The sequence below is a fragment of the Heliconius melpomene genome, chromosome 2 (assembly GCF_056956725.1).
Source record: "Heliconius melpomene rosina isolate 202511_hmr_F chromosome 2, ASM5695672v1, whole genome shotgun sequence".
Lineage (NCBI taxonomy): Eukaryota > Metazoa > Arthropoda > Insecta > Lepidoptera > Nymphalidae > Heliconius > Heliconius melpomene.
In genome coordinates, this window is record NC_140390.1 from 6,837,282 (window position 1) to 6,856,290 (window position 19,009).

The 19,009-nt window shown below is 31.4% G+C and overlaps 2 protein-coding genes across 3 annotated transcripts; one reads left to right on the forward strand and one right to left on the reverse strand.

Annotated features, from left to right (window-relative positions):
• Positions 1-8,544: 8,544 nt before the first annotated feature.
• Positions 8,545-10,876, reverse strand: Bet3 (blocked early in transport 3). Its single transcript, XM_085203614.1, has 4 exons — positions 10,720-10,876; positions 10,390-10,595; positions 9,877-10,075; positions 8,545-9,339 (listed from the first exon to the last, which is right to left on the reverse strand). The coding sequence occupies exons 1-4, from the start codon at positions 10,756-10,758 to the stop codon at positions 9,253-9,255; spliced, it is 531 nt and encodes a 176-aa protein (XP_085059740.1). The 5' UTR covers positions 10,759-10,876; the 3' UTR covers positions 8,545-9,252.
• A 728-nt stretch (positions 10,877-11,604) lies between these two features.
• On the forward strand, positions 11,605-18,602 carry LOC146540625 (uncharacterized). 2 transcript variants are annotated; one of them, XM_085203678.1, is made up of 6 exons: positions 11,609-12,052; positions 12,174-12,297; positions 12,619-16,909; positions 17,756-17,889; positions 17,987-18,135; positions 18,379-18,602. In XM_085203678.1, the coding sequence occupies exons 1-6, from the start codon at positions 11,762-11,764 to the stop codon at positions 18,445-18,447; spliced, it is 5,058 nt and encodes a 1,685-aa protein (XP_085059804.1). In that variant the 5' UTR covers positions 11,609-11,761; the 3' UTR covers positions 18,448-18,602. The 2 variants fall into 2 exon arrangements, with proteins under 2 accessions (XP_085059815.1, XP_085059804.1); XM_085203689.1 differs by lacking the exons at positions 17,756-17,889; positions 17,987-18,135; positions 18,379-18,602 and adding exons at positions 17,139-17,242; positions 17,400-17,609 and having other exon boundaries at positions 11,605-12,052.
• The last annotated feature ends 407 nt before the right edge of the window (positions 18,603-19,009 follow it).

A 19,009-nucleotide genomic window follows, 5' to 3' on the forward strand; every position in this document is an offset into this window, starting at 1 on the left:
ATATGATTATGTGATTTTTGCCCATACGTCCTTCTGTCAAGACCATTTATCTCAAGATCGCGTGAAGCAATCATAGCAAGCTGAAATTAATATTAAATTTTCAGTTTTATAATCCCTTTTAACACAGAAAAAAAAACAAGTTTCTAAATCAATGCAATCAAAAGAGAAGAAGAAGATTTATGAATCGATTTTTCTGCATTTATATGAAATTCGCCCAATAATCAAAACTTTTAGAGTACCTTCCCGTGAACTAAGAGTTGTGGAATTTGGCACAAAATGAAAACTGACAGAGAGATATACTCGTAAATAAAGAAAAAAATATACGGAAAATGAAAATTTATGATTAATACGTATTTTCAATTATTAACGCTTAACAAAACATTACAGCGGTTGTGGGTTCAATCCCACTCGAGGAAAACAAAAATTTATATAAATGTATATTTATGAAAAATTTCTTCACTCTCGTGTCGAGGCAAAACGCGGCGTTGAGTTATGCCACTTGACACGGAAGAATCTCCAGAATCCTGTGAAAAATGAGGAATGTAGTCTTTAACACTAGGTTCCCTCTGCCTACGCTTCTATATGCGAGTAGGTACATTATGAAAAAGATATAAACAAAAATCCTAAACATCAATTATACTAACTTCAGTAGGCACTAAATTATACATTCCGTTTCTATTCTAATTAGAGAAGCTATATAAAGTGAGAGCACGATGCGTTACTCTAGAGACGCCCTCATCTCATCTTGACTATCGCTCGCACGGATTTGAACCTTATACCGAAGAGAGAGGAAACGAGTGCGTTCTAAGCGATGTTTACATCAAGTGACACTCGGGTAAAGTTTCTCTACTAACGAAGTCATTGTCTGTCCGGTTCGTTTGTTGTATACATAATGTACTACCTAGGTATTATATTAGGGGAAATATATATATATTTTTTTTAAATTATAAAAAAAAATCAGCTTCACGCTGTATCCCGCACACAGCAGACAGAGGGAACCTAATGTTAAAACACTCCGTTCTCCACTTTATGCCAAAAAGGGCATTGCAGCGCTGTGCCTCGACACCAGAGCGAAGAAATGGAAATATAAACGTAAATAAATATTTCACTTCTTCGAGTGGGGATCGAACCCACAACCGTCACGTTACAGTCACGCCCTTGTGCCGCTGCGCCAGGACGACAGCCTGAATAAATAAATTATATTTACACAATAAGTCATAAATTTCTTTATAATTTTGTAATTAATTTTACATTACGTACTTCTTATATTAATGTTATGATTATTATATTGATTTATGAAGGCAGTTAAAATCATAACTCTTATTAAATAAGACTTTCAGTAAATTTTATTGAAAAACAATTGTAGGTATTTTAAATACAGAGTGTTTGTCTTAACACCACTTTAAATGAAACTACAATTTTAACTACTATTTTTTTTATAGAAAAGCCTAATTAATAAGTGTGTTCTTTTTTTTAAATAAAATAATTAACAAAATTATCATTATAATTATAAAATAAAACGCAATTAGTCATACATTCTGCATACGATTAAACAAAGACAAGGAATTGAGTGACATATCACTAAGCCGCTAACACACTTTACGTCAATACATATAACCAAAACAAACGTTTTGATTCAAGAAAGATCTAAGAAATCTAGAACGAAACTACCTAAATATTTGAGACACAGGTACAAAAGGAATACTATAATTTATATCTCCAATAGAAAATTATTATTTCCTACTGAAAATACAAGAGGAAAACAAAGCGAAAACAAATCTAAGTAGGTACACTAGAAGTAAATATAAGTTGTTATTACAATTAAACAATTTTCTATGTAAATGTCACATTACTCTCCAAATAGGTCATAGTGTTATCTTAAATAGTTAACATTTCTTTATCATACCACTATAATGGCATGCCTGGAGGGGGGTGCATTGGGGGTCTAGAAGCTTCAATTAATAGAAATACATATTACGTAAAAGGTTAAACTAATAATTATAGGTTTAGAGGTCGCTGTGGCGTATTGGAAATTGTCAGATTGTAGATGATGGTACAGTACGCTCGATGAGTTGTGGCCGCTTTGAAGTTAGTCCTTAGGGAGTTTTCACAGTACGCAAAAAAAAAAATAATAATAATAATAAATAATAAAGTAATTTAGAAGAAAATAATTATATACTTTTTTGGTCGCCGACCACCGTAGCGAGCAGACGTGTCGTACTATTGCAAAGAAATACGTTACGGGATTTTAGTCGTTATCATAGTAATCCTTAAAGTGCAATTTCCAATACATTGCATAAGTTCGATCACCGAGAGTGAAAGGAACGCAGCGAAACTCATCGGCAATTCGTCTTCTTCGAACGATCTAAAGGTGCGTACAGAGTACAAGTGCAGTTATTAGCGAAAGATAATTTTTAGAAAAAAATCAAAATGAATGTTCGGCATTCTCCTGTTAAGGAAGTGCCTCAAAAAATACCAATGGGTAGTAGTAGCACCTCTCAACCAGATTTATCTAAAATTGCTTTAGACTCATTCGAACCTGATCTTAGATATGCAGGCAAGCGTAAGAGAAAAACTCCTGAAAACGAGTTCGCGTATCAATTTGGCGAATTTAAAAATGAAATTTTGGGGGTGATTAGAGAGTCAAGTCAAATTCAAAATGATAAAATAAATACTATTATTGATAATACTACCTCCATCGTGGGACAATTGCACAGTATAAAGACCACCACTGACTATCTAATAACTGAAAACAATAACTGTAAATCAGAGATCAAGACCTTAAAAGACGTTATCAAGTCAAATGAAGAAGAAATAACTGAACTCAAAAACGAAATTAAGCAGCTAAAATCAAACGTGGAAACACCATCGGTTTCGCAACTGCCAAACTATAATAGTGAATCACTTTTGGTGGAATGCCAAGAGCGTGCAGAACGAAGCAAGAATTTAGTCATAACTGGAATACCCGAGGAAGATCTGACTAGCCCACTAGCACGGCAAGACGCCGACAAAACAAAACTAAGTAAAATAACTAGAACTATATACCCGGACTGCCCTGAACCTATTAAAGTTTTTCGTCTGGGTAAATATGACAGTAAGAAGACACGACCTTTAAAACTATGTTTTAGCTCTCAAGACACAGTAAAAACCATTCTGCGAAATAAAGATAACGTAAAAGTAGATGGCGTGCGAATCTACTCTGATCAAACACCTCAACAACAAAAATTCATATATAATCTCAGAAATGAACTCAAGAAGCGTCAAGACAGTGGTGAAGAAAATCTTAAAATAAAATACATTAAAGGAATCCCTAAAATAGTAAACCAAGAGGAGCCAAAAAACTAAATAATAAAAAACCTACATTTGTAAAAGCAACTACTAAATCTATAACCTATGAAATTACAAACAACTACACAGATATAACAACTTCAAAAAAATCAATCAAATTTCTCAAATGCTCGTAGCATTGTGAAACCTGGCAAACTGGATGAATTGAGATGCATTATAGCAGCCTTTGAAACAACACTTCATGTTATAGTTTTGACGGAAACTTGGATAAAAAATGAAAATGACGTTCAGAGACTAAACATACCAAATTATACCCATTACTACAATTATCGGACAACTACAAGAGGTGGTGGTGTATCGATATACGTTCATAATGGCATGAAACACTCATTTATAGACGAAGAATATGTAGACTGTAATCATTTCTTATGGATCCACTTAGAAAACCTATCTTTAGATATTGGAGCGATATACAAGCAGCCACCTTCAAATTTAAAATTGTTTTTAGATATTTATAGTAAGCACTTGAGTGGTAAAAGAAGAGCTATTGTTTTCGGGGATCTTAATGTAAATTTGCTTAGTAGGAAAAAATCTATAAAAGAATATAAGATAGTGTTAAAAGAAAATGGGATGAAAATATTAAACAAGATCGATATGGAACATTGTACACGCGAAACGGAAACAACCAAGACTATACTGGACCATGTTTGCAGTAATCTTAAAGAAAATGAATTCCATATGTCTATCGTTGAATTTGCCTTTTCTGATCATAAGCAAATTTATTTTGAAGTAAAAAGAACGCATCCGGAACGAGCTAAACGATTAAAATACGAAGCAATCAATTACAATCACCTTTATCAAACTCTCAAAGATGATTCATTCACCAATTTAGATTACAAATATACAACAATAGAAAAGTTTTTACTACAAGCCATTTCAAAGAACAAAAATATCAAGACCAAAATACTAAATCCAATAAGCAAAGACTGGATCAACAAAGATGTGATATCGTCAATTAATAAAAGAAATATGCTCCTGCGCAACCTGAAGCAAACACCAGATAATGAAAAATTGAAAATCGACTTTTTACAGCAACAAAGTACAACGCACGAATTTATTCAGAACACCAAAAGTAAACATTATTACGAAGCTTTTAAAAAATGTGAAAATAATCTTCTAAAGATGTGGCAACTCATCAACAATTTAACTAGCAATAAAACAAAAAGTAACCAAATTCCTCTAAAGCTTAATACCTCTACAGGTGAAATCACTGACACAAAACAAATATGCGAATGTTTTAACGCTTTTTTCTCGAAAATAGGTGCCGAGCTGGCAAGTAAATTCCCGATCACAAACCGAAATAATATATCTTATGTGGAACAAAGTAATACATTTAACCATACCCAACTCAATGATGATAACGTATTAAGTAAACTAAAACCTGCTACTCTGAACGAGGTCCTTAAAATAATCAATAACTTTAATTCAAACACAAGTACTGGTATAGATGGAATTAGTACTAAGGTGGTTAAATGTGTAAAAGACTTGTTGGCTGAGAAACTGACAAAATGCATCAACAGCTGCTTTGAAGAAGGAAAATTTCCAGACTCTTTAAAAATTGCTAAAATTAATCCTATATATAAAACAGGAAGTAAACTAGACCCTGGAAATTATCGCCCTATATCTGTACTACCGATTTTATCTAAAGTTTTCGAAAAAATTTTGCATAATCGCCTTTATGAGTTCCTTGAATCAAAAAAAAATTCTCTTTGAAAAACAGTATGGTTTCCGACCGAAGTCAAATACCGTTGCAGCTACTATTGATTTAGTTACAACAATCAAAATCAACATAGATAATAAGAAAATAACTTTGGGAGTGTTCATAGACTTAAAAAAAGCTTTTGACACCGTGAGCCATGAAAAACTCTTAACTAAGTTAAAAAGTCTAGGAATTGCAGGATCTGCTTATAATATATTTGAATCGTACCTTTCAAACAGATACCAAATTGTGAGAATAGATGGAGTTCAAAGTACACCCCAGCTGATAACCTATGGCGTTCCCCAAGGATCAGTCCTCGGCCCCTTGCTTTTTCTGGTGTATATAAATGACATCCATAAAGCAGGCTTGAAGGGTGACTTAACACTATATGCTGATGATACCAGTCTATTCTACTCTGGTAAATCTATAGCATCAATAGCGGAACAAGCTCAAGTTGATCTAGATCTTCTGCATACGTGGCTGCAATCAAACCTACTTACTGTAAACACATCTAAGACCAATTACATTATATTTGCTGCCAAGAATAAAAAAATTGGGGAGTATAATCCACTTACTATCAATGGCGAGAAGATTAATAAGGTTAACAAGGAAAAATACCTAGGTCTAATTCTTGACAGCAAGCTGAGCTGGGTACCGCATATTGAAAGTGTAAGAAGTAAGTTGACTTCCCTAACAGGAGCACTCCGCAATATAGCCCGATGTCTCCCGAGGGAGGTACGATACATAATCTATAACTCCATGGTCAAGTCACATATAGATTATCTAGTTGAGGTCTGGGGAACAGCTGCAAAATCCAATTTACAACCTCTGCAAATAGCCCAGAACAAAGTGATTAAAGCCTTATTTCGGTATCCATACCTAACACCAACCATAAAAGTGTACAAAGAAACAAATCTTATGACTGTTCATCAAATATATAAATACTAGCGGACGCGCGCAGCTTCGCTTGCGTATTTAAGGGTGAATTCTAATAACCCATGAAACATGTGTTCAATGAAATATTTTTAAGAGTCTAAATTTCAAATTTTATAATAATCGGTGGCGATTTAAAGATTTTTCCATACAAACTTTTAACCCCTTATTTGCACCCTTAGGGGGTGAATTCTAGAAAACCATGAAACATATGTTGAATTAAATACTTTTAAGAATCTAAATATCAAATTTTATAAGAATCGGTGGCGATTTAAGAATTTTCCCATACAAACCTTCAACCCGTTATTTGCACCCTTAGGGGGTGAATTCTAGAAAACCATGAAACATGTGTTTAATTATATACGTTTAAGAGTCTGAATTTCAAATATTATAAAAATTGGTGACGATTTAAAAAAAAAACCTATACAAATTTTCAACCCCTTATTTGCACCCGTAGGGGGAGAATTCTAGAAAACCATGAAACACGTGTTCAATTAAATACTTTTAAAAATCTAAATTTCAAATTTTATAAAAATCGGTACGGATTTAATTTTTTTTCCATACAAACTTTGAACCCCTATTTTACCCCTTTAGGGTTAAAATTTTTCAAAATCCCTTCTTAGTGGATGTTCAGAATATGAAAGTAAACTTTTGTCCAAATTCCACGTTTCTACGCACAGCGGTTACGGCTGTGCGCGCGTCTTACCTCAGTCAGTGAGGACAAGTCCTTTTATATATATAGATAATACATGTATTATTATAAGAAAAATTCTGACTAAAGACATACATTCAAAATTAGTATTTACAAAAAAATTACACATTCAAAAAACGATAACTAGACAAGCTCATAACATCTCGCTTAGAACACCTAGAACTAAATGTGGAAGAAAAAATATTATGTATGAAGGGGCAAATCTATATAACTCATTACCAAAGGATCTTAGAGACATTACTTCTTTAAATTCATTTAAAAAATTACTTAGAGTACATGTATTAAAGGATTTCTCAACATTCTGAAACATACCATAATCCAAACTTAGAAGCATACAAATAACAATAAATGGCTAATTAATCATGTGAAACTTATTCTATTTACAAATAATATCAAATGTATTAAATTTATATAATCATAATTAATATTATGTTTTCGTAAGCTAAAGTAACTATCATTGTGGTCTCGGCCTTATATTTGCTCAAACATGTTTATGAGTTGATATGTTGAACTACCCCCAAAGCAAATTATTATTTACTAATTGTTGTAATTTTTATTTTGGATTGTTTTTTGTGTTGATTTATGTTTATAACTAACAAAAATATATTTGTAAGCTACGCTGGACGGCGATAAGATATTGTAATATATATAAGTATATTCTCAGTAAGTGAATTGTAAATTCTATATGAGAATAAATGAATTCTTAAACCGTAAAAGTATGAAAAATTCCTAAAACCAAAATAGGGAGCTATTGTCAGACTCATCGAACGTTTACTAAAATCCTACTCGAGACAAACAAATTTTAACAACCGCTCTCGCCATTTAATAGATATGCAATATACATATTATATATTAGAATTCCCGATAAATAAATTACGGAACGATGTTCTGTTTGTTTATAACGGAAACTGTAAGGAGACAAGAAAAATATTCATATTAAAAAACTAAAATTCAGCGAGATATTTTGTAAAAACTTAATTTAAATAAAAAAATTAAGAACAATCGTCGGTACCTACTGGAAATGATAATTCCAAATACATTTATCTACAGATATAACAAAAAAATAAAATTAATATAATTGAAAACATAACTAACCACATGCACGAATTATTATTTACTTATAATATCAATATTGAAAAAAATACTAACATATATAATTTACACCGCAATGTCCTATCCATCAATTGATCTATCAATTGAATCATAATCAATACAAAAAAACACTTAAAATATAATGAATGAAACCGATTCAGCGTTTCATTTCCTATTGTTTCGTATTCGAGCAAATCCAAGCCCCTGATGAATTTTAATTGAGTATCGACACCGGACGCTCCACAACAACGTTGGTTGCCTGCCCATTGTCTAGGCGCTTATTAGTTAGTATAGAGAGAATAAATCTTTTGTTTGTTTTTGTCGTTTTAATATAGTAATTTATTAGTAAATAATGATAAAAATATTTAATTTATTCATTTTTGGTCACACACAACTAGGTAGGCAGAGAGAAGATAGTGTTGAGACACCCCGTTCGTCATTTACATTTCAGGAAATAATAAACTAAATAACTAAAAATATATAATTATTGCCTTTCTAGGCCAAAAATCTTTTAATATAAACAAATTCGAGTATCCTTTGTGAAATACCACTTCTTCTAGAATAGTTTTCTTTCAACCAATCTAATAATGATAAATAAATACAAAATACAGTATGAAACATATAATTTGAAATTATTAATTTAAAATATCTCCTGATTTTGTTGCTGTATAGAAGCGTTAAAACGATTAACTTTTAAATTAAAGTTGCAATGAAGTTATGATTCTAAAATAATTTAAAATCAAAATAAAAAAAAAAACAATTTATTTTTATAATAACTCTGTATATTTAAAAAAAATACTGGAACATATGAGCATGGTAGTTTACATCAACTTAATCAATTTCTTTAGAAAATATTAAAAGTAAAATATGTATAACAGATAAATATATAGAAAGTAACAAGCAATGCATTACAAAACATGGCTAGTCCTTATGTTTAGCAGATAATATGTATTTTTTCAGCTTCATGTATCCTTGTACCCTTCATATAGACCAGGGTAGAGAGAGGGAACCTAGTGTTAAGACACTGCATTCCCCATTTTCTGCCAATTTTTTAAATTTTCGAGCCATTGCATGTTGAGTGGCAGAAACGCCTTGCTTTATTGCTTTGTTACCAGGGAGAAGAAATCAAAATATAAATAAATAATAATTCATTCTCCCAAGTACAACATTTTTTTTCCCAATCATATTTATCTTATGAATAAAATAATAAAATAAAAATACATAATATAATCCAATTAACATATAAATTTTAACTGATTGAGAGCCGACACCATATTTTTACATCCCCACGGAATCTCAAAATAAATCATTTAATTTATACATTACTTCCTTCAATTATACTTCTGTAAAATATCCAACTATCATTATAATTGCTATAAACAAAAATGAGATAACTTTATTTTTAAGCATCATTTGACAAAAGGAATAGTTACTATTTTAAATTATATCATATTAGTTGATAATAATTTTAATCTTCACCAGCAGGTACAGCATCTTCTAATCGTTTTATATATTTAATTCTGAGTTCAGTCACTGCATCACCTTTTAGTTGATCCTGAAAGGAAAGAAAAGAAAAAGTAAACAAAAAAACTCATGCTCATACAGACAGATATATTAAAATTCAAAATATTCTTTATTCAAATAGACGATTATAAGCACTTTTCAATCGTTGAATGAACATATAGACAAAAAGCTACCACCAGTTCGGAAGGCAGTGTCTTGTAATACAAAACGCTTAATGTACAATCTGCAACATTAACAATATAAAAAAATTGTAAACATATCATTACCAACAAAGCATCTGACTCTAAAGTCTAATTTACAAATAGCTCTCAAGTCAGAGCCATCTTGAGATGTTGTTCTCATTCATAGATATATATTTCAAAATGACATGCATGACGGCATCTTAAAATCAATCTCAGACTTGAGAGTGGTCAATAAATAACAAACTAAATGTGATAGTTAATGTGGAATTCCACCTCTCAACATTCAATGTTTCAAAAATTGGACTGTGCCTGAGGAAGGAGTGTCTTAGTACTTGGTTTCACCTGCAGTATACTGGAAAGTTATATACATTATGTAAAAGAAGTACCTGCACAAACCAACACTGCACATCCAGCTGGACCATCTGCAAAGCTCCTCTTATGGCTCCAGGTATTAGCGCACAATACTTCAAGCCATTGTTTGGCATCTCAACCCATTCGCTTAAAGGGCACTGATCCCAAACTAAAGAGAATTCATCACCTGCACTACTCCAGTTTGTCACTGTAGGTTGCATGTTTAAGTATAACCTGGTGAAAAAATATAGTCAATAATGTTTAGATCTTTCTTCTCTAAATTCATCACATAGAAATGTAGGCAAAGTTTGTCACTGCATGAGTGGCAGGAACCACTTTATATTTCTCTTATTACCGGTGATGAAATTCAAATAATTTGTTTCTACAAGTGGAACTGAAACCTTCATATTTCCAATCAGAACGCTACTATAGATGCAACGGTTGTGGGTTTGACTCCCCCTTGATGTAATAAAATATTTAATATATTAACTTCCTCACTCTGATACAGTGTGAGGAAGTGTGAGACAGTGTGGCAAGCTGTTGCCTACCTAAACGCCTGTTGAATTTTATCAGCAGTCTCTCTCATTTCTAAGCATCGATTTGATGTTGTTCGAGCAAGGAAATCTTCTATAAGCCTTACACCCATGTTATATCCAATTCTTTCTAGCTGCTTGTTAACATCATCAGGGTTTTCTACTTCCTTAAGCATTTGTGATACTAACGCTCCATAGGTAAGTGTTAATAACTCAGAATTCTGTAAAATTTTTAAGTTTTATTGTCATAAGTATTGTAAGTATTCATATTGACGTTCTTAAAATTAATTCATGTAGCGTATATATAACAAATTATTTCGTAAATAATGTCATAGTTTTGTTTACCACTTTTTTAGCATCTAAGCGAGAAGTTTGGCGTGACATTGTAATAATTATCTGCAGAACTTTGCTATTTAATGTATTTAAATTTTAAACAATTTACACTTATCTACCTACTTTATTGATAAAATTGACAACTTGACATTTGCCAGTTGATGATTTAACATCTGACAATACAATTATTGATATTATAATTTTAAAATAATATTGCCAATATTTATATTACGGTTATAGCATGATTAATAAATAAATGATAATTTTAATAATATCTGCACTTTTTCACACTGTTTGTAAGGTGCAGTTTTGTAATGAACATTAACAGCTATAAGTTTTATAATAATAAAAGTAACTGGGGTGAATAGGAGCCGCGTGGTAAATAGACACAAAACTAGAAAGTTATTTACTTATTATAATCTAGGAGAGTATGTTTGGTTGAACGCGATCAATGGAAGGGTAGTAATATCTTATTAATAATTATATCATATATATCAATATGGACGCTAGTAATTAATTTAAATAAAATTTATAGCGAAACCAATTGAAAAAAGCTTAATTATATCCAAATCTCTAGGTCTCTAGGTCAGGTATATGATACTTGTAAAGTTATTAACTCATCCTTCAATAATGTTCTATGTTTAAATCTGGAAGCATTAATAAAATATAACTTCAAAACTAGAAGTTTTTACATTTTAAATTTGTGTTTTTTTTTATTTATCCAAAAATATATTAGAACAAAAAGCAATCTAAATTCATATAACATATTTGTTAATAACTAATTACACTAAAGTAAAAAAAGTTTAAAGGGATAAAATATTAAGATTCAGAGTCATTTTAATTTTTCTAGCATTAAAAAAAACATTCAAATTTGTTTTGTTTACGTACCAAGTGAAATGTCGTTATTGTTAATGTCAAACTCAAATTAAAAAGACCTTTGAAAAATTTATTTTATTACTAAATACTATATTAAATATAATTAAAAACGAAACATTTTATCGCTATGGTTATTTTTAAGACATTATATGCCTTTTATATCATATATATTTAAACTATGGAATCTGATGATTTAGAAAACAAAAATATTTACAATGATTGTGAATCCCAATCTGCGGTTAATAATTTGATATTAGAATACTATAAAAAATTTGGAAGAAAAAGAGACTTAGAGCAGTTTTTTTCTCTATCAACCGCTCATAGCGAGATCAGAGATCCATCAAGTTCGTTTTGGACAAAAATGAAGTCACAGACTGATTCAGATTCTGGAGAAAAGAAAAGTGAATCCTCGACAGAACTTTGCAGAATATCCATAAAATGCTCTGTACCTGGACCTTGTAACCCGCACGTTAGTTTTTAATTAATTACATATGCTTACACCCTTGTACATGTCTATATTAAGTAGGTCAAACTATGTATTGATTAACTGATGTTATTAAAACATAAATGTGTTGAATTTCATGTTTTAGGAAAACTTTGACAGAATACAAAGTGATTCAGAGTCTCCTCCTATAATAAATGAAGAGGGGCAATGTTTGTCTAAAAATTCAGATAATGAATCTGTCAAATCTGATGATGGACAATCCCATAAATGTAAGTAAATATTTATAAATACTTAACTTCTCACTTATAGCATACAGATGGAAACTAGTGCATTGGCACTAGGTTTTTATATTTTGGATACAAGACATATACATATTGTTATTTGTAACATATTGTGGGGAACAGTAATCATTGCAAAGAAATAAAAACATTAAATATAATATTTCCTCAAATGGGAATTGAACCCACAACCTATTGATAATTTTTTTTTAAATTATCATTTGGCTATAATATAATAAATAAAAATTAGTTTAATTGAGTTTCTTAATATTAAATAAAATGGTTACTCTAAGTCTCATTCTGTTATTTCAGCTGTTGATAATACACTAGACACTTCATTAAACAAGCCACATTCTCCAACAAGCAGTATTACATCACAAAGGAAACTGGAATGGGATTCCTTAGCAGATGTGGGTTATGCAAATGAGAGTGATAGAAAAAATTCTGCATCTAGTCTTTCTACATTAGAAAGACTAGCCCTCCATCAGCAATACTCAAATAATGATTCAAAACAGAATATGAACATTGGACCTCCTACTGCTCAATCAACTCCACTTGATATAGATGATAATAAGATTAAAAATAGAAAAGGTTATACTAAAAAAACTACTAAAATATATAAAAAGGATGTAGATTTAGTAGAATTTAGTGTTTCTAACAATGAAAATATGCCACAACCAATCAATGTTAACTTAACTAAACACATTTCATTTACTGTGGAAAAAGACGGTGGTGTTACATTAGAGAATGTTACAAGAAGTCAATCAGTAAGTCCTGAAAAGGAATCAAATCCAACAGAGACAACCAAACCTCAAGAAAAAATAGATAAAGAAATTCAAACTACACTTAATAAAAATGAAGAAAAATCTAGCAGCTCCACTGAAAAGAATATTAAAAAGCATTATCCAGTTTTAATCAGTTTGAATACTTTGCGGAAAAGAAAAAGAATAAAGAAAGTTAAAAAAAATCGAAGACAGTCAAATTTGAAAAGAAAAAACGTTGACAAGGAAAACATTCCTTTAGAGAAAAGCGGAGATCTAGGATCTGAGGCTGAAAGTTTTGAATACATGCCAGGCCACATCTATAACTTAAATCATATGAAAACAAATACCAATGATGATGCTAGAAGTTTTGATGTTAAAAATAAATCAAGCCGAGAATCTAGTACAGGTTTGACAACAGACTCTAGCAAAGCAACTAAATGTTCATTTACCAAAGACTTAGAAAAAAGTATAGATATACTAAAATCTGCTTTAAATAAGGGATCTGAAGATGGCACATTAAAAAAAAAGTTAGTTAAAGAAGTTGTTCAAAGGCTAATTAAATCCAAATATAAAGATGACGAGAGTTCAACAGAATTTTTGTCAGGCTTAAGTTTTGATAGTAAGAAGATTGATTTAATGCATTCAAACCAAACTACAAGCACCTCTGGTTCTACTAACACAGCCCATAACATAAAACAGAATAAACCAAGAAAGTCAATTTTACGAATGGAAAAGTTTAATTCAAATGCAATTGCTTCTACATCTCAAAGTGTCCCTAATTTACCGACAGTGATTCAAAATGAAACTCCAACATCTTACACCAAAAAGCTATGTGATATATCTAATACAGATTCTGACCTTTCAAATAAAGCCAGAAATAGATCTTACACAATTATTGACAAGATTCCCTCAGAAGAGCTGTACCAAAAATATTTAGAAGCGTTGCATAGAGAAAGAACATACAAAAGACATTTAAGAGACAAAGAATTGTTTTTGAAACAAAAGTTAGTGAGCTCTGATTTAGCGTTTAATGTATCAAAAAAGGCTGAAACAAAAGCACAAAGAGTTAAAGATTTAATGAGTGATTTAGTACAAAATAATTATGACGTTGGTTCCGGTGATGCATGTAGATTTGATGGGTCACATTCAAATATAAATTTAGAAAAATATAATCATATTAGAAAGCAACAAACTCATTCTGTCTTTACATTATCATCAGGAAATTCTGATAATAACAAGCGTAATATGCTTTCTGGTAAGCAGAATGAGGCATATTCTAAAGTGTGCCACAAAAAGGGTGCGGATGAACATTATTGTTGTTGTCCTTTTCATAAGTCACATGCAAAAATTGCAGTTACTGATAGCTCAGTTCAAGTAAATATGTTAACAAAAGATAGATTTTCTCCAGAAGCTATACCAAATTCTTCTCATAATGTGAATCCGCATGAAATTGTTAATAATAATTCTATGAAATGTAACCCTAATCAAATTAAACGTCAAATTGCACCTGATTGTACAATAAAGGATATAAAATATGTTTGCCTTTGTGCTGATAATACTCAAGAAGTACCTGAGAATATTCTTATTTATAAGTGCTCTACTAGACTTGCTAATAAATGCGTGACAACAAATGACTCGAAAGCTGCAAATTCTGGAAGTCAACAAACATCTAGCAACTCAACATCGCCTTGTCGAAAGTCATCATTTAAAAGTGAAGATTGTGAAAAGAAATGTTTGGTCATTAAAGATAATTTAAATCAAATGTCACAATCATCACAAACTAACATTAAATTGCCTATTAAACTTCAAAGCAGATCTAGTGGACAGAGTGTCAAATCTACATCATCTGGAGGCATAAGCTCGGCCAACACCGGTGACAAGAAACAAGATGTTCTGTTAATTCATGAAGCTACAAGATGGATCCAAACTGAGATTAGTATTGACCCAAAAATATCAGATCCTTCAATATCTGATATTAATATTATAAATGACAAAAATTGTGTACATTTAGTTAGTGAACAATATAAAAAGATTTCCAGACCAAATTCAGAAAGTAAAGTTCCCGAAGTATACAATGAATCCGATAGAAGAATTGAAAAGCTTAACTCAAAAATAAATACACTCGAATCTAAAATGGATAAAAACAAAGCTGTTTCTGTTCACACTATTACTAACAGTGAAGAATACATTAATATGATTGAGAAGGAAGATAAAGGTGTTCAAATTAATCCTGATGAAATAAATGAACACATTTCTAACAACTTTACAATACCAATACAAGGTACAAATATGACTCTTAAAGTTAGCTTAGGATCTGAAACGAAAGCTGACTTAACACCGATTTTAAATAATTTTGAGAATACGGGATCACATGTATCTAAAGGAACCGAGACAATTAAAAACGATATAGTGGAAAATTTTACATCTTTAAGAGAAGAATGCTCAAAAGGTATACAGTCTTGTGGTACACATGTTTTTGATGAATTTTATCAAAAACGTAACGCAATCCAACCTGACGAGCACATTCAAAGTTGTTTTGATCAAACTAACAAGACAACTAATGTAAATACATGCGTCACAAAAGGCTGCAAATATAACACTTATCCTAAAACCGATAGGAACCTGTTAAAAAAACCTTTATTAAGATCTAATACGGACACTGATAAAATAGTGTCACATGTAACATTTAATCGTTCTCCACCGCAACCTGAGCTTCAGTCACAGGATACTTTTGCAAAACAATCAACGGCAAGCAACGGCAATGGTGTAGAAAATAACATAACTAATGCGAAAGCAAGACAAGGATGTTCTTCGGAAAGATCTCTTAAATCTACAGAAAATAGCATGAAATGCAAATCATGCTCAGATAATGAACATTTAGTTAAAACCTCACAGAGTGATACTGACAATAGTAAAGGATGTATTAAGGATCCAATACTTGATATTATCCAAGACATAACGAGGCGCTACTCGAAAAAAGATACAGAAAAGAGTAAAAGAAAAAAATGTTTTAAAGAAATAATAACAGTTCTCAATTACCTTTTAGACACAGAAGACAATATTGATGATAAAAATAGAGGAGAATCAAGTTCATCCACCAGTGAACATGAAATTGCAGCAAAAGAGACGAATACGTGTGTGCCTGTCAAGACTTTAGTAGATAAAGGTATACAGTTATCTACGAAAAAGTCTAAATCACTGAAATTTAGTACAGGGTCGTCGGATATTCCTGTTTCAACTGACATGCCGAGTACTTCCACCGACTCTGGGACTTGCAAAATATTGAATAAAATTAAAAGAGAATGTGAAAAATATCACCAAAAGCGATGTAAATCACACAGCGAAGCGAAAATGTGCGAAACGTCCAGTAGCACTTCTGTCAATTGCCATCAATGCAGACGTATACATCATTGCTCATGCAAAAGTCACAAGTGCAAAAATCATAAAAAGATCGTCGAGAAATCTAAGAAAAAATGTGTTGCTTACAATTTAATAATACAAACTTCAGACAGCATGGTCAGTGAAAGGGTCAGTTGCGATGATAATCGGCCTAAATTAAAGAATATAATAGTTAAAGTGCCTCCAAAGCGAAAAGTACAAAATATGCAGTTTAGAGAAGTTTCGTCAAAGATTGAAAATAATTTTCCACAATACAGTCCTCGCTCGCACAACTATGGTTGCAGAGGTATACCAAATGAAAGCGAAATATCGAGTACAGATGATGTTATGAAGAAACCTCAAGAGTGTACTGTACGGGAATATTTGGAGAAAAATCGTCCAGATTTTGTTGAGAAAAGTTCTAATCGTCAACAGTGTCTAAAAGTCATCAAAGAATCAAGGTAAGTCAGCACTAACGCTGTTATATTTTTTGATGAATGTTTGTTCAACTTTCACGCAAAAACTATTGAACGGCTAAAACATAGGCTAACACAAGGGCTAAAATTTATGTCAAGATTTTGTTTGATTTGACTTCAATATGATAATAAGTTTAAGCGGGCGAAGCCGCACGGGTCGCTATTCTAGCTTTATAACCGGATTTAAATATCTCACTAATTCTTTTTACTTTAGAGTAAGCGACAACGATACTCCTAGACTGAACATGATAGTGGTCCATACGCCTAATCCAAATGTGCCTAACCATTGCATGGAACCTTGCAATATGTGCTACCAAGGTATTTTTGCCTAATAATATAAGTTATTAGATATTTTTTTATTTTGGCCCGTACAAATGGCCTCAATTTCATTAAATTAAAAGCTTCATTAAATTTATTCTTGAATACACTAAGTATTTAAGTAATTAAGTCTAGGGTTGACTAAGATATGTTTTAGGTGGACCAGTTAATAATTGTATGAGTTTTGATCCAATTATGCATTGTCTTCAAAATGAAGTAACAAGAATTGGTGAGTTTATTTTTATTCCGGTTTGATCTGTCCCAGACTGTAGTAGTAGTTACTATTCACAATTTTTTTTCTTTGTGTTAGATCTTGATATTTTTTTAATATACAGTGTATATTTTGTGGCTACAGTATAAAGAAACGTATTATAATACTTTAAATTATATAAAAACGAGCGGATTGTGGGGACCGAAGTGTAGTAACACTAGGCTCCCTTTGCCTACACTGCTACATGTGGAATACAGCATAAAGCTAAAATATATATATATAAAATATGAATATATTTGCAGAGCAAATGAGCGCACCGCCAAGCGGCAACTGCTGTCGATGCAGTTGGACCGCCAGCAGGCATTAAACGCGCTCACGCCTGATGAGCTGAAACACTTAGCAAGAGAACTTGGCAATGAACTCAGAAGGAAAAAAGGTATTACATTAAATTTCTGTAACTCACGGGTATGATTTTAATCAATTATTAATTTGTTAAGATTGAGTGTATTTATTACGATTAATTTTGGTTTCAGTTGTTCCAAAATTTATAAGTGAGCGTGAAATGAAAAAGCATTCTGAGAAAATTTATAAATCGCTGCCAGAAGTTGTTCGCAAAAAGGAGGAGACTAAAAAAGAAAATATCAAGAAAACTAATTTGTTGATGGCAAATATATTTAAAAAGGTAAAGGTAAAATTAAATAAATTTAAAATTCTCGTATCTACTACTATTTATTGATTTTGAGATAGGTGTTAGCGAGAACCTTATGAACATAATATGTTCATATTCATATTATGTACCTCAGCACTAATTTTCAAGAGAAATACAGGCTTGCCATAGGGAAAAATTAAATTTAATAATAAAATACTTATTCTTCAAATATATTATCGATATATTTATTTTATTTTCTTCTATTTTAAATTACAGAATCTACAGAAAAAAACTCTGCAAGGTGCTGTGAACCTGTCTAATTACAGTACAGTAATAAAAATTTGACAAAAAAGTAAAATTTTAATTGTAATAACCAAAAACTGTGTTCAATGATTGTTATTTGTGACGTTATTGCGTGCATGAATGTAATTTAATTGTAACTGTTTCATATTTTCTTTATTTTGAATATGAAAAATTAATAAAAATATTTTATACATAAATTGATTTCATTTTCATGCATGCATAAAAATCTGTGAGGTTAGATGCATTAGATATTCGTTTTCATTTCTTTTGTGTCGTAAGCATAAGAAATTCGTGAAATATCTTGTCCCCCGGAGGTGTTTCTTGAGCTGAGGCATTCCTTCGTTTCTCAGAAAGAATAGGCGTCCTTTCACAATGTTCGTCTTTCATTCTGCCCATCTTAAGCTTCTTGGTCCAGCATGCAATTGTGGAATATGGAGAAGATATTTTTCAAGTAGAGATATTATTATATATGATGGCTCTGAGTTATGTTTATTTTGATGTTCACTCCTCGGCAGTTAGTATTCAATTTAATGTAGCGCTCGGGATCTCTCTCAATCAAATTAATAATATATTGTTAGCGTACTCATGTAAAAAAGGGTAGATG